Here is a 16,160-nt window from a genome sequence, read left to right as displayed (position 1 = left end):
TGTGCCCGCGTGACACCCCTCCTGCGCGAGCTGCATTGGCTCCCAGTGGTCTTCTGGGTGCGATTCAAGGTGTTGGTTACCGCCTTCTAAGTGCTCCATGGCATAGGACCCGGGTACCTTCGAGACCGTCTTCTGCCACCAATAGCCTCCCACCGACCAGTCCGTTCCCACAGAGAAGGTCTCCTCAGGGTGCCATCGGCCAAGTTATGTCGGCTGGCAACGCCCAGGGGGAGGGCCTTCTCTGTCGGAGCCCCAGCCCTGTGGAACGAACTGCCCCCGGAAATACATAAGATCTCCGACCTCCGGGTGTTTCGTTGCGCATTGAAGACCCTGTTGTTCCGCCAAGCCGGGCTATCGACATGATAATTTTAAATTGGGGTATTTTAAATTTTTGGGGTTTTAAATCAGCCAAATCTATTTAATTATTTTAATTTTTAATCATTGTTGTGTCTTGTGTTTTTAAATTAGCTGTACACCGCCCTGAGTCCTTCGGGAGAAGGGCGGTATAGAAATAAAATTATTATTATTACTATTACTATTACTATTACTATTACTATTATTATTATTATTATTATTATTATTATTATTATTATTATTATTATTATTATTATTATTATTTGTGGACTTGAACTCCCAGAATTCTGCAATCAGCATGCTACCTGGGGTATTTTGGGAATTGGAAGTCCACATACCTTCAAGCATGCTGGACGAAGAATTCCGAGTTGAACTCCACACATCTTAAAATATGCTAGCTGGGGAATTGTGGGAAATGAAGTCCACACACCTTAAAAAAACTGGATGGAAAATTCTGGAGGATGAAGTCCATATACCCTAAGGCATGCTGGCTGGGGAATTCTGGGAGTTGAAGTCCACATATTTTAAAGTTGCTAAGGTTGGGAAACATTGTCTTACAAGCATTGGAGGTAGACACAATATCCAGGTAGACAGGAAGTTACATTCCTAAATCAGCAATTCAAAATGAGGACAACCTAAAAACCAAGTAAATCCATCCGAGGAGAAAATTTTGCAAAGGGGTACCCATACAATTAAAAATGGGTATGAAACTGTCCCCTAGATTGTAACCAACAGCAGAAGGAAGAGACATCAATGCAGTTGCGTAATTGTAGATTCAGGACTTTATTTCAGTATAGATTTATGTAGCTTCTATTCCACCCAATATCAAAATTGACATTGTAACAGTAAAGAGTTGGAAGGAATCTTGGAAATCATCTAGTCCAGCCCCCTGCTTTCACAGGAGACCTATACTATTTCTGATAAATAGATTTCACCCCTGTTTAGTCCAGGGGTGAAATCCAAATTTTTTTCCTACCGGTTCTGTGGGCGTGGCTTGGTGGGTGTGGCAGGGGAAGGATATTGCAAAATCTCCATTCCCACCGCATTCCAGGGGAAGGATACTGCAAAATCTCCATTCCCTCCCCACTCCAGGGGAAGGATACTGCAAAATCTCCATTCCCTCCCCTCCTGGGGGAAGGATACTGCAAAATCTCCATTCCCACCCCACTCTGGGGACAGCCAGAGGTGGTATTTGCTGGTTCTCCGAACTACTCAAAATTTCCGCTACCGGTTCTCCAGAACCTGTCAGAACCTGCTGGATTTCACCCCTGGTCTAGTCCCTTCTTAAAAGTCTCCAATGATGGGGCACCCACAACTTCTGAAGGCAAACTGTTCCACTGGTTAATTGTCCTCGCTGTTAGGAAGTTTCTCCTTAATTCCAGGTTGCTTCTCTCCTTGATTAATTTCCATCCACTGTCTCTTGTCTTGCCTTCTGGTGCTTTGGAAAGTAGGTTGCCCCCTCCCCCTCTTTTTGTGGCACCCCTCAAATAGTGGAATACTGCTATCATGTCCCCTCTACGCACGGCAGGAGAGAAAGTTGAACACTTTTCATATCCGCTGTCTCCGACGAATTCTTGGCATCACCTGGCAGGACCAAGTTCCAAATAGCGCAGTCTTGGAACGTGCTGGAATCTCTAGCATGTATACACTATTGAAACAGCGATGTCTACGCTGGCTGGGGCATGTCGTGAGAATGGCTGATGTCGGATTCCGAAAGATCTCCTGTATGGAGAATTAGTGCAGGGAAAGCGCCTCAGAGGGAGACCACAGCTGCGATATAAGGATATCTGCAAGAGGGACCTAAAGGCCCTGGGAATGGACATTAACCACTGGGAAACCTTGACCTCCGATCGTTCAGCTTGAAGGCTAAAGACGCAGCATGGCCTTCTCCAATTCGAAGAGATGCTTGTTCGGCAGGCCGAGGCAAAGAGGCCGTCCCAGAACCAGCGAAATCTGGAAGCTGGGCAAGGGACAGAATGTATCTTCCCTTAGTGTGGAAGGGATTGCCACTCTCAAATTGGCCTTTTTAGTCACACCAGATGCTGTTTTAGGACCTCTTTCCAGAGCACGATACCATAGTCTCTTGAGACTGAAGGATGCCAATGAGATCCCCTCTAGTCCTTCTTTTCTTTAGACGAAGTACTGTATATTCAATTCCTGCAATCGTTCTTCATATGTTTTAGCTTTTAGGTCCCTAATCATTTTTGTTGCTCTTCTCTGAACTTGTTTCCAAAGTCTCACCATCAATGATCATCATTAGTTGGTATCTTTTGAGAACGAAGACAATTCATCCTGATTTTTCACCTGGAGCCATAGCCTCTGGATTAGGATGGGATCCAGTTATAGGGAGCATCGTTTTCCTGGCCCCAAACAGATGAGTCATCCGTTGGCTCAGTTTACAGAACGTCAACTTCAATGGGAAAATTGATTTTTGGTATGAAGATTTGCCAATGAGGCATTAATTGCTTAATACATTTCACTGACAGAGCAGACAAGAAAAGTTGTGGGTCATGAAATTTCTCCACGAAACCCTAAGGCTTTTATTTATTAATATCCAAACAAGGCTGTTATTAACAAGGCTTAAGCTCTACCATCAAATTTAGAAAAATGTCTCATTGGTATTTTAGAAACTAAAAAGGGTGAATGGTTAAAACACAATGCTTGGCATTGAAATGTTTCCATCTGCCCAGAAAATGGAAGGGAAGAGAGGGGGGAAGGAAGGGAGGGAGGGAGGGAGGGAGGGAGGGAGGGAGGAAAGAAAGAAAGAAAGAGGGAAGGAAAGAAAGAAAGAGAGAGAGAGAAAGAAGGAAGGAAAGAAAGAAAGAGAAAGAAAGAAGAAAGGAAGGAGGGAGGGAAGGAAAGAAAGAAAGAAAGAGGGAAGGAAGGAAGGAGGAAGGAAGGAAAGAAAGAAAGAGGGAAGGAAAGAAAGAGAGAGAGAGAGAAGGAAGGAAGGAAAGAAAGAAAGAGAAAGAAAGAAGGAAGGAGGGAAGGAAAGAAAGAGGGAGGGAAGGAAGGAAGGAAGGAAGGAAGGAAGGAAGGAAGGGAGTACCTGTATTCTCCAACCATTCATCTTTTTGGTTATCCTACTGGTATATTCTTGCTGTGTTCCTTATCACTATTCGTTTCATAGTTCTATTTTTTCCCTTCCGTTTAGTTTTACTTTGTTCTTTCGAAGCCGTATTTTCAGAAATTCCTCCTCTCCTAGCCAAGACAGGCCCAGAGCAGGTGCTGAAATTCACCAGTGACAATTAACTATTAATTACTATGCAGTCAGGAAGATAATTAATAGCCTGTAGTTCTCATAGTTAATAATGAATCAGAAATGCAGTTTCATCAGGCTCTTTTTCGTCTAGCATCTTTCCCAACTTGGTGCTTTCGAGATGCGATGGACGAATGAAGATTCTCTCATTCTTCAGCTCCTGTATGAATTTTTTTGCGGCCGTATAAAATCGGTCGAAAATCTTTCAAATTGCCGCTGCTATCTTGCTTTTTTTTTTTATCATATCCTGCAGATATATCTAGATTTGCCTTTGCCTTTTTCTAGATTTTTTTCCCCCCCTGGAAATAGGGAAGTGGTATATCCAAGAGTGCTTCAGTTTGGATTGGTGTCCCTCAACCTTTTTACTTGGATCTTACGCTTGGACAGGTAGTGTTACTAACGTGACTGCAGTGATTCACATAACAACTGTGGCAAAGAAGGTCGTCAAATGAGGCAAAACTCACTTAACAAATGCCCCACTTAGCAATATAAATCGTGGGCTCAATTGCGGGTCGTACATCGAGGACTTCCTGTACTCCTATACCAGTGATGGCTAACCTTTTTGCTGTCGCGTGCCAAAAACGGGGGGAGCGGGGGGAGCGTGCACGCGTGTCCACACCCATAATTCAATCTGCACCACTCCCCTGCACATGTACGCTCAACCCCCCCCCCACGCTCCCCACGCTTTTGGCACACAATGGCATGGTGGATCCAGTAGGCCCATTTTTTGCCCTCCCCAGGCTCTAGAGGCTTTCTTGGAGCCTGGGGAGGGCGAAAACGGCCTTCCTCACCCCCCTGGAGGCCTTCTGGGAGGCAGAAATGGGCCATTTTCGGCCTCTGGAGGATCTTTGGGAGGGTGAGGAAGGCCGTTTTCGCCCTCCCCAGGCTCCTAGAAAGCCTCTGGAGCCTGAGGAGAGCGAAAAACAGGCCTTCCCCACCCATTCCTCAGAGGCCCTCCGGAGGCTGGAAACAGACTGTTTCACGACTTCCGGTGGGCCCGGAAGGCCCGAAAATCAGCTGGCCGGCACACACATGCACACAGGAGCTGAGCTAGGGCAATGCTTGCGTGCCCACTGCTATGGTTCCGTGTGCCACCTGTGGCACGCGTGCCATAGGTTCGCCATCATGGTCCTATACTGTCACTTTTTTTCCAGTGCTGTTGTAACTTTGAACGGTCACTAAATGAACTGTTGTAAGTCGAGGACTACCTGTAAGGAGGTCCCGAGGGTCAAAAATATCGAGTTAGTGACTGCCACCATTCAGCAAACTCCCATTCCTTGTTTGGTGCGTTGCACATCATGCACATGAAAATCACCTGGTGAGGCTGCTATTTTGGCTTCTTTCCTGCCCTTGTTATAATCTCTTGCAATAGCTGCAGTGGCTAGATTCACACAGCCCAGGTGGTCCTCGACCTACGACAGTTCGTTTAGTGACCGTTCAAAGTTACAACGGCCCTGAAAAAAATGACTTATGACCATTTTTCACACTTACGACCACTGTAGCATCCCTACAGTCACGTGATGAAAATTCAGAGCCTTGGCAACTGGCTCGCGTTTATGACGGTTGCAGGATTTCAGGATCATGGGATCCACTTTTGTGACCTTCCTTCTGACAAGCAAAGTCAAGGGAGAAGCCGGATTCACTTAACAACGGCGTTACTATCTTAACCACTACAGTGATTCGCTTAACAACGGCGGCAAGAAAAGTCCTCAAAGGGGACAAAACTCACTTCACAACTGTCTCGCTTTAACAACATAAATTTTGGGCTCAATTGTGGTCGTAAGTCGAGGAGTGCCTGTACAGGTAATCCTCGATTTACGACAACAATTGGGAGCAGAATTTCCCTTGCTAAGAAAACCTGTTGTTAAGTGAGTCACACTCAATTTTATGAGTGTTTTCGTGAACCACTGAAGATTCATTAAGCAAATCTGGTTTCTTGGCTTGTCGGAACCTGGTTTAAAAGGTTGCAAATGGCATTCACACGATCCTGGCATACCACAACCATTGTAAATTCATGCCGGTGGCCAAACTCCTGGATTTTGATCGTGCGGCTGTGGAGATACAGTGACGGTCATATATCTGAGGACTGGTCCTAAGTGCCTTTTTTTTTAAAATACCTTTGTAACATCAAACATTCCTTAAAATGAAGACAGGTAGTCCTCGACTTACGACCACCATTGAGCCCAACATTTATGGGGCTAAGTGAGACATCTGTTAAGGGAGTTTTGCCCCATCTTGCAACTTTTCTTGTCACCGTTAACTGTGAAACCCTGCCGTTGTTAAGTGAGTCACATGGTTGTTAAGTGAATCCGGCTTCCCCCTTGACTTTGCTTGTCAGAAGGTCGCAAAACGGGATCACGTAACCCCAGGACACCGCAACTGTCGTAAATGTGAGTCGGTTGTCAAGCATCCGAATGTAAATCAGGTGACAGTGGGGGAATGCCGCAACGGTCATTAAGTGTGAAAAATCATCCATTTTTCAGGGCCGTTGTAACTCCCGTCACTAAGTGAACGGTTATAAGTTGAGGACTTGCTGTAGTTGTTCGGCGGAGGACTGGCCTGTACAAACCAGAGTGGCTTAAGTCACCTGTTGCCCTACCCCCTTGTTAAATACACTGCTCAAAAAAATAAAGGGAACACAAGGAGAAACATCCGAGATCTGAATGAATGAAATAGCCTTATAAAATACTTTGTTCGTTACATGCAGTAGTTTTGTGTTCCCTGTAGTTGTTTGAGCAGTGTATAAACTATTGTATGTAAAGAACAAAGTATTTCATAAGGCTATTTCATTCATTCAGATCTCGGATATCTTCTGCTTGTGTTCCCTTTATTTCCACCCCAGACCACCCCAACGATGCCCTTGATGTGATGTCTCGCTGCCTGGAGGCCGTGCAGGTCTGGATGGGGAGGAACAGGCTCAGACTCAACCCGTCCAAGACCGAGTGGCTGTGGCTGCCAGCATCCCGATATAGTCAGCAGGTGCCATTGCTGACTATTGGGGGTGAATCTTTGCCCCCCACAGAGAGGGCTCGCAATCTGGGTGTCCTCCTGGACGCACGGCTGTCTTTAGAAGAGCATATGACGGCCGTGGCCAGGGGGGCCTTTTATCAGGTTCGCCTGATCCGCCAGTTGCAGCCCTTTCTGGACCGGGACGCCTTGCGCACAGTCACTCACGCCCTTGTCACCTCCCGGCTGGACTATTGTAATGCTGTCTACATGGGGCTCCCCTTGAAGAGCACTCAGAGGCTCCAACTGGTCCAGAATGTGGCCGCGCGGGTGGTTATGGGTGCAACTCATTGTGCCCACGTGAAACCCCTCCTGCGCGAGCTGCACTGGCTCCCAGTGGTCTTCCGGTGCGATTCAAGGTGTTGGTTACCACCTTCAAAGCACTCCATGGCATAGGACCCGGGTACCTTCGAGACCGTCTTCTGCCACCAATAGCCTCCCACCGACCAGTCCGTTCCCACAGAGAGGGTCTCCTCAGGGTGCCATCGGCCAAGTTATGTCGGCTGGCGACACCCAGGGGGAGGGTCTTTTTTGTGGGAGCCCCAGCCCTGTGGAATGAACTGCCCCCGGAAATACGCAAGATCTCTGATCTCCGTGTATTTCACTGTGCCCTCAAAATGTTGTTCCGCCAGGCTGGGCTATCAACATAATAATTTTAAAATTGGGGTATTTTAAATTTGGGGGGTTTTAAATCAGCCAAATCTATTTAATTATTTTAATTTTTAATCATTGTTGTGTCCTGTGTTTTTAAATTGGCTGTACACCGCCCTGAGTCCTTCGGGAGAAGGGCGGTATAGAAATAAAATAATAATAATAATAATAATAATAATAATAATAATAATAATAATAATAATAATAATTTATTTATTTATTTATTTCAGCAGTGTATATTGTATATTTTTGGCTTTCGGGTGGAGGGGAAGAAAAATGGATCAATCACATTAAGAGAAGACCTGGAAAACTGAGGGAACCCAAAAGAGCTGAAAATCCGAGTCACCTTCATCTCCGAAGCTAGTCTAACTTCGGCAGCGCTCTGCACACGCCCAGACACCATTCTCCCCAATTTCCAGGCTTAAATAAACTCCCTAATTCAGGGGTCTCCAATCTTGGCAACTTTATCCCTGGAGGACTTCAACTCCCAGAATTCCCCAGCCAGCTTTGCTTTGCTGACTGGGGAATTCTGGGAGTTGAAGTCCTCCAGGTTTAAAGTTGCCAAGGTTGGAGACCCCTGCCCTAATTAACCAGATTCCAGGGTCAAGCAAGAGCATGCGGCGTGGCATCGCCCAGGACCCTCAATTGGCTCCTTTGCAAAGGTCCTGAAGCTTGTGGCTGAAGGGGGGGGGGACAGACAGAGCTTTTTTTTTTTTAATTTGATTTATATGCCGCCCTTCTCCGGAGACTCAGGGCGGCTTACAATGTGCTCAGCAATAGCCTTCATCCTTTTGTATATTTATACAAAGTCAGCTTATTGCCCCCACAAATGGATCCTCAATTTACCTACCTTAGAAAGGATGGAAGGATGAGTCAACCTTGAGCCTTGGCGAGATTCGAACTTACTAATTGCAGACAGCTGGTGTTAAATTACAATGTATTAGTCTGCTGAGCCATCCAGGATCCTTTACCCCCCACCTCCTTCCCCTCCCCTCCCCGTCCATCCAGGTTTAAAGTTGCCAAGGTTGGAGACCCCTGCCCTAATTAACCAGATTCCAGGGTCAAGCAAGAGCATGCGGCTGGCATCGCCCGGGACCCCCAATTGGCTTCTTTGCAAAGATCCAGAAGCTCATGGCTGGAGTGGGGGGGGACAGACAGAGCTTTACCCCCCCTCCTTCCCCTCCCCTCCCCTCCCCGTCCATCCAGGTGAGGGTCCGCCTCGGGAAGCGCGGAGCCCGTGCAGGTGCATCCGTCGCCCGGGGGCCAACGCGCTCAGCTTCCCAGCCGGGCGAGGCGCGGCGGCTGCTTTTTCGGGGGCGGGCGCCGTGTGCACCGGGCGGGGCGGCTTTTGCACCCGCTCCCCGCGGGGAAATAAATAGCGGCCGTGCGGGGCTCTTCGCCTCACTGGATGCGCATCTTCGCCCTGAGCCTACTTTGCATCCACCGGAGCTCCCGAGACTCAAAGCGCCCGCATGGATTCCGAAGACTGCTCGTGCTCCAGCGGTGCGGCTCCGCCTGGACTCCCCGCCATCCCTTCTGCCCTTCTGCTTGGAGAGAGAGAGAGAGAGAGAGAGAGAAAGAGAGAGAGGGAGGGAGGGAGGGAGAGAGAGAGAGAGAAAAGAGACAGAGAGAGAAAGAAAAAGAAAGAGGAGGAAGAGAGAAAAAGAGAAAAAGAGAGACTAAGACAGAGAGAGAGAGAGAGAGAAAGGAGAAAAGAGAGAGAGAGAAAGTAGATAGAGAAAAAGAGAAAGAAAAAAAGAGGGGGGGAAGAGAGAAAGAGACAGAGAAAGAAAAAGAAAGGAGAAAGAAAAAGAGACAAAGAAAGAAAGAGACACAGAAAGAAAAAGATAGAAAGAAAGAGACAGAGAAAAAAAGAAGAGAAAAAGAAAAAGAGAGAAAGAAAGAGAGAAAGAAAAAGAAGAGAGAGAAAAAAGAGTAGAGAGAGGAAGAGAAAAAGAGACACTCAGAGAGAAAGAGAGAGAAAGAGAAGGAGAGAAAGACAGAGAATAAGAGTGAGAGAAAAAGGAAGAAAGAGACAGAAAGAGAGAGAGGGAGAGGGAATGAGAGTGAGAGAAAAAGAAAAAGAGAAAGAGAGGAGAAAAGAGAGAAAAAGAGAAAAGAGAGAGAGAGAAAGAGAAGGAGAGAGAGAGAGAGAGAGAGAGAGAGACTGACCTGTGCTCTGCTTTTTGGGGCCGCCTCTCCCTCCTCGCAGGTCCTGCTTTCCTTCCCAGGGCTACATCCTCACGTTCAAGACGTGTGGTGATGGGGGAGCGCGGCGGCTGGTAGCTTTCCTGGGTGCTCTTAGCCAAGGGACCCACCCAAAAAATCCCTTCACTGCTTCCTCGCTCTCTTTTCAGACTTTGGGGCACTGTAGCCAAGGGCCAGCTAGGGGGTGGTGAAGAAGCTGCTACGGGCATCCTTGCTTGGGTGAAGGAGAAGGGTCCCACCCCCGCTATTCCTTCTTGGGTTGACCTGGAGGGGTTGCTTGCCAAGGCTGTAAAACATTGGAGTCCTCGCGGATTTGTGTTGAAAGTGCCCTTTTGTCTTGTTTGTGCTCCGAAGGTAATTGTGTGTTTTTTTTTTAATTGTCTCTTTTTTTTCTTTTTTTTTTTTGCAGGTGGGGTGTGCTCCTGCGGCAACAACTGTCAGTGTAAAAATTGTAAATGCAAATCCTGCAGGAAAAGTGAGTACCGTGATTCGCTTCCTAAATGTTTCGTCTTCTCTCCTTTCGAGTTGTGGCTCTTGTGTTTCTTACGAAGTTTGTGAGTTGCAGTCGCACAACATCCTTGCCAGGACAGGCGCCCCCACCCCCCCGCTCGCCATCCTTTATTCAGTTCACCCAATCTGCGTTGTATGGGGCACCAAACCCTTCAAACAACATAGCAGGCTAATCAAAGACGGCTCTGATCATTTCATCCATGGAGATGCTCAATCATCCAGGTTCATGGTTTTTTCCAAAAGGCAGCTGGAGTGACTAAATGTTTCGCTTCTCATCCAAGAAACTTCTTCAGTTTTAACCTAGTGAGAAGCTTCTTCAGTTTAGTCTAGTGAGAAATGAATTAGAACTGTAGAAGCTTCTTGGATGAGAAGTGAAAAGTTTTCAAGGGGAAAAAAAGCAAGGAAGTCCAGTTGCCTTTTGGAAAAAAGCACTTTTGATTGTTTCATTCCTCATATAAGACTTTTTGCCTTACTTACGTTCCAAAGTTGTCTAACTCAAAACCCCAAATTCCCAACAACCTGTTACTTTAAAAAAAAAAAAGGCAAACTGTCAACTTTTTATTGCTGGTTATTTAATTAATTTAATTTAATTTCCTTAATTTAATTGCTGAATTAAACTGTTTTGGAAAGCGCCAAAACGCCAAACCTCCATTTTAAGACTTCTTTCGAAGATTTGCAAACAGGTGTTCTGTTCATGCCCCGAAACACCTTTAGGCAGCTGCATTCAAAATGCCGTTTAGCCCCCATTAATTCCAATTAACCCTACAAGCCCGCAGCTAAATCGTGGTTGCTCAAAGTCAACGCAGAGATAATTATGTACCACTTAATTTCTATGGTGAGGTTGTGCTCGGGATAGAACTAAAGCCCTCACAGATCCAACACATCATAAAACCATGAGTGTTAGATTTGGACTTGACTTAGCGAAGTTAAAACAACGAGGGATAGTTCAGGACATGATGGGGAGCAGAATTGTTGATCGGTGTGATACAACACCACATCATACGATCCCATGTTTTGCTTAAAGTTGGTTTGAGTAAACCACAAAAGGTTTGACGCAGGTAAGATTTATCACCCTGTACACCAAGTCTTGGCTTGGAGTAAGGTCCATCCACTGGGCTCTGTAGGGCATGCCAGTGGTCATAATTCAAAAGCAGACGGGGTTAGATGCCAGTGGGATGATATTTTCAGGTTGGTTAAGGGATCAAACAATGTAGAACAGTTTTGCAAACATTAAGACCAGTGGTAGGTTTCAATTTTTTTTACTATCAGTTCTGTGGGTGTGGCTTGGTGGCAGGGGTGAAATGTAAAATTTGTTACTACCGGTTCTGTGGTCATGGCTTGGTGGTGGGGGGTAATGTGACTGGGTGGGTGTGGCCAACTTTTTTTTTTTTTAACTTTTCAAAGCATTTTTTCTAATGCTTTGAAAAGCCTCTGATGATCGCACGGCTCAGCTGGGATCGTCAGAGACTTTTCAAAACATTTTTTTTACCACCTCTTCGGCCAAGAGGTTGCAGGAAAAAAAAGCTTTGAAAAGCCTCTGAGGATCCCAGCTGAGCCACGCGATCATCAGAGGCTTTTTTTTTTTTTTTTTACTTTTAAAAGCATTTTTTCGTCGGAAGAGGTTGTAGAAAAAATGCTTAAAAAAAAAAGAAGCCTCTGATAATCGTGCGGCTCAGCTGGGCATGGGGGGCCGGAGGTGCAGGGATTTTTGCTACCGGTTCTCTGAACCACCCACCGCCATTGCTACCAGATTGGACGATCCGGTCCGAACTGGGAGCATTTCACCCCTGCTTGGTGGGCGTGACAGGGGAAGGATACTGTAAAATCTCCATTCTGTCCCCAATCTAGGGGAAGGTTACTGCAAAATCACCATTTCCTCCCAATCAGCTGGGACTTGGGAGGCAGAGAATAGATGGGGACAGGGCCAGCCAGAATTTTTACTACCAATTCTCCAAACTACTCAAAATTTCCGCTACCGGTTCTCCAGAACTGGTCAGAACCTGCTGAAACCCACCTCTGATTAAGACACACTTTTTATTCCATATAGCCCTATTTATTTATTTATTTGTATTGTTCCACTCATTCTGGGATCTGTGAAAGCTAAGTGTTGGAGGTTTATCTTTGGTCTATGGAATGTGATTTTTGGACCCCTGACAAGTCTTTTTTTTTTTTTTTAACTAAACATGATGTCCAGGTTCACAGCCCATTAAACCTAATATGTACAATATTGGTTCAAACATCATACTGTTCGGGTTTAATGTCTATGAATCCAGAATCTCTACCTCTTCGTTCAGATTACTTTTTTCCACTTGAGCAGGGATAGGGTGTTGATACTTTCCTTTTCTTTTTCTTCAAAGTTTTATTAAATTTCAAAAAAAGTATTAAATACTTATAAGAAAAAAAGAATGAAAAAAAAAAAGGGAAAGGAGTGAGAAAGAAGCAACACCAGGGAGCTATAGAAAAAAAATGCCATAGAGCTAAATCTTAGAGCTTTAAAAGCTAAAAAAAAAGTTATAGAGGTATAAAAGCTATAGAAAAAGATAACATTTGACTTTCTTTGATACAGATAAAAATCTAAAACTCAACAACCCTTTGAAGTAGAATAAACTACAACAAACAGCACTTCTATCACCAGGAACAAATCTAATCATCAAAAAGCAAGGTTACAATTGCATTTCAGTGTCAAACAAAAATATATATATAGAGAGAGAGAGAGTAAAAGAGTGGTTTCCAAGTAGAAATGAAGTCCTTCTTTTAATCAAAGAAGTAAAACAACTCCATTTCATTATTCATTCTCCCCTTGGTGAAAAATATGTCTAGTCCAGAGGTCAGCAACCAGCGGCTCTGGAGCCACCTGTGGCTCTTTCACCCCTGTGCTGCAGCTCCCTGTCATTCAAAATATGCATCACAGCTGCCAATGTGTGACACTCGCCAGCACGCAATTTATTGAGCTTTTCAATCCCCCGGTAGGCCAACCATGGATAAATCCAAGAAAAGAAAAGTTTCAGAAGAAAACAGAACGTTTAATTCAACTACATATGCTAGTTTTGTGGCTGCTCAAGAGATAGTCAGGCACGGGAAGGGTTTTGTGGCTCCCGGTGTTTTCTTTTCTGTGGGAAACGGGTCCAAAGGGCTCTTTGAGTGTTTAAGGTTGCAGACCCCTGATCTAGTCTAACAAAGAGAAGAACTGTGATAGCAAATATTGGATTTGGGGGGCTACGAATCAACCTATTCTCCAAAGCACCTGAGGGCAGAACAAGAGGTAACGGGTAGAAGATAATTAAATCTCCAGGCTGGAGAATTCTGGGAGTTGAAGTCCACATGTCTTAAAGCTGCCAAGTTTGAAGACCTCTGGTTAAGAAGACCTCCAAGGTTTGTCCATCAAACCTCAGAGAAAAGCCTCTGATTTCAATCGAATGTTTGGTTTAAGGTTTCTCTGTGTTGAAGGTTGAGGTTGACATTTTTCCATTCTCTTTTCAGGCTGCTGTTCCTGTTGCCCGGTGGGCTGTGCCAAGTGTGCCCAGGGCTGTATTTGCAAAGGCCCCCCTGCCACTAAATGCAGCTGCTGCAAGTAAAAGAGAGGCTGGCTTCTTCCGTCTTGAAATCTGTATATTTGCCCGCAGAAATGTAATGTTGATGTCCTGTTATATTTTTGCTATTGCGTGCTCTTATTGTTAGTTGTGAACGTAAACGACGGTGACAGTAATAATGCCACGTATGTATATAAGAAATGTTTGCGGTGTTTTGGCATTTGCCTTTGCCAAGGGACCAGCAGGAGGCGTGGGTAGGCATGAGATGCTGTGCTCCAGTTAGGAATCTGCTCTTAAATGAAGTTGTATTACCGCTATATTTCAGATATCGGAATTTTTGGCAACCGATTGCAAGGTACTAACTCCTGTTTAAAAATAAAATGATTTTAAACACCTAAAATGTGTCCACTGGCTTTATTCCTAGTCAGCAATGCTGTGAATTGGTAGATATGATATCTTCTAACCCTATTATTCTATGTTCTAGATTGGCTGCCTTCATAGATAAAAATACTGCATTGGAAGAGTTGTTACCAAAGTTGTAACACTAATAATTTCCAAACTGTAGTTCAGGAGGACTAGGGAGAAGTTAAGGAGTTCTTACGTCTCCTTTTTTCTTCTTGTTGTTGTTCAATTGCTAAGTCGTATCCAGCTCTTCGTGATCCCATGGACCATAGCACACCAGGCCAACCCTCTCCTCCACTGTCTCCCAGAATTTGCCCAAATTCAAGTTCCTTGGGTCAATGACACTATCTAACCATCTCATCCTCTGCCGTCCTCTTCTCCTTTCGCCTTCCATCTTTCCCAACATCAGGGTCTTTTCCAAAGAGTCTTCCCTTCTCATTTGGGGGCCAAAATATCTGAGCTTCAGCTTCAGGATCTGACCTTCCAAAGGACAGCCAGGGTTGATTTTCTTTAGGATCGACGGATTGGATCTCCTTGCAATCCAAGGGACCCTCAAGAGTCTTCTCCATCACCACAATTTGAAAGCATCAATTTTTTTAGTGCTCAGCCTTCCTTATGGTCCAACTCTCACAGTTTTACATTATTATTGTATAATAATATGAGTCGCGGTGGCACAATGGTTAGAGTGAAGTACTGCAGGCTGTTTCTGCTGATCACCGGCTGCCAGCAGTTCGGCAGATCGAATCTCACCAGGCTCAAGGTTGACTCAGCCTTCCATCCTTCCGAGGTGGGTAAAATGAGGACCCAGATTGTTGGGGGCAAGAGGCTGACTCTGTAAACCGCTTAGAGTCGGCTGTGAAGCACTGTAAAGCGGTATATAAGTCTAAGTGCTATTGCTATTATTGGGGAATCCACAGCTTTGCCTCTATGGAACTTGTTGACAAGGTGATGTCTCTGATTTTTAATATGCTGTGTAGGCTCTTCTCCTTGATAGCCATCAAGGGGGAGGCTGTAACTGTGGTAGAATGAGGTCTGAATTCTCTGGAGGGAGGGGCTGCATTCCGGAGGTGCCAGTTTAGATAGCTTGTGTGAGAGAAAGAGGATGAAGATGGTTCCTCCTCAAGAGGTCCCAGACTATACATTTAATGGTGCAAGGAGCTGTTTCAATCTGACATGATTTCTATCCATAGGTGAGGAACCATAAAGTTTGATTCTGAATTTTCAAGCAATTGTGCTACCCTTTCTGGTTCCGACCAGGTCTAACTGGGATGATGCTGAGGTGGCCTACTTTGAGTATCCTGTGAGGTAAAAAATAACTTTTGTAAGAAAGAAGGCCACCTACTCCGATGATGCCGGATTCGCATTTCCGAATCCTTATCTTTGCATAATTTGAGAGCCAGTTTGGTGTAGCGGTTAAGGCACTAGTCTGCAAAGTAGGATACGGCGAGTTCTAATCCTCCTGTAGGCATGAAACCAGATGAATGATTATGGGCCAGTTACTCCCACTCAGACTTTAGAAGAAGATAACTGGGACCAACCACTTCCAGAAATCTTGGCATAAAAACTGCAGGAACCAGTCCAGGCAGTCACCAGAGTCAAAATTGACTTGACAGACAATAAACATTTAAAAACGAAAAACTAACCGGTTGTACAACTTTACGCTAATTCTTTAACTTGATTAAATGAGTCGTGCACTCCAATTAAAAATTAAACACACTGGTTGCCCACTACTAGAGTACAATAAGATTATTTATTTGCTGGCTGCGGAATTCTGGGAGTTGAATTCGTTTTAAAAGTGGCCAAGGTTGGACACATCTTTGCTAAAGTAAGCCACGTTTTGACTTGGCGGCCCAGATGGCTGGCTGGCGAGAGATTTCTCCCTGAGGCTTATCATCTTTTCCTGGCATCCTGTAAAGGGAAATTTGTTGAATTAGGACTTTTGCCCACCTGGGGGAAAATTCTGACCTGTGATCCAAGAAATGTCTGGCTGAGTTTTGAGGTTCTTTTCAGGTGAAGGTTTATGGTGGACGTATCCTGCCAATTTTTTTTTCCTAACACACACAAAAAAGACAAGTGGTAGAAAAACACTGTATGGAAGGTTGAGACATAGGGAGAATCCCAAGTCTATTCTGTTGCAGAGTAAAACCAGCTGAGCTGAATGCTATTACAATATAGTCCTCAATTTACAATCTTTTGTTTAGTGAGAGTTGCAATGGTACTGGAAAATGTGCCATATGATT

General features: G+C 45.1%; 1 protein-coding gene across 1 annotated transcript; it reads left to right on the top strand.

The window, feature by feature from the left end:
• The first annotated feature begins 8,460 nt into the window (after window positions 1–8,460).
• On the top strand, window positions 8,461–13,918 carry LOC132709003 (metallothionein-1). The gene is made up of 3 exons (XM_060681556.2): window positions 8,461–8,773; window positions 9,888–9,953; window positions 13,469–13,918. The coding sequence occupies exons 1-3, from the start codon at window positions 8,743–8,745 to the stop codon at window positions 13,561–13,563; spliced, it is 192 nt and encodes a 63-aa protein (XP_060537539.1). The 5' UTR covers window positions 8,461–8,742; the 3' UTR covers window positions 13,564–13,918.
• The last annotated feature ends 2,242 nt before the right edge of the window (window positions 13,919–16,160 follow it).

This window comes from Pantherophis guttatus, chromosome 11 (genome assembly GCF_059756535.1).
Source record: "Pantherophis guttatus breed Tessera chromosome 11, ASM5975653v1, whole genome shotgun sequence".
Lineage (NCBI taxonomy): Eukaryota > Metazoa > Chordata > Lepidosauria > Squamata > Colubridae > Pantherophis > Pantherophis guttatus.
This window is presented reverse-complemented; position numbering and strand designations above follow the sequence as displayed.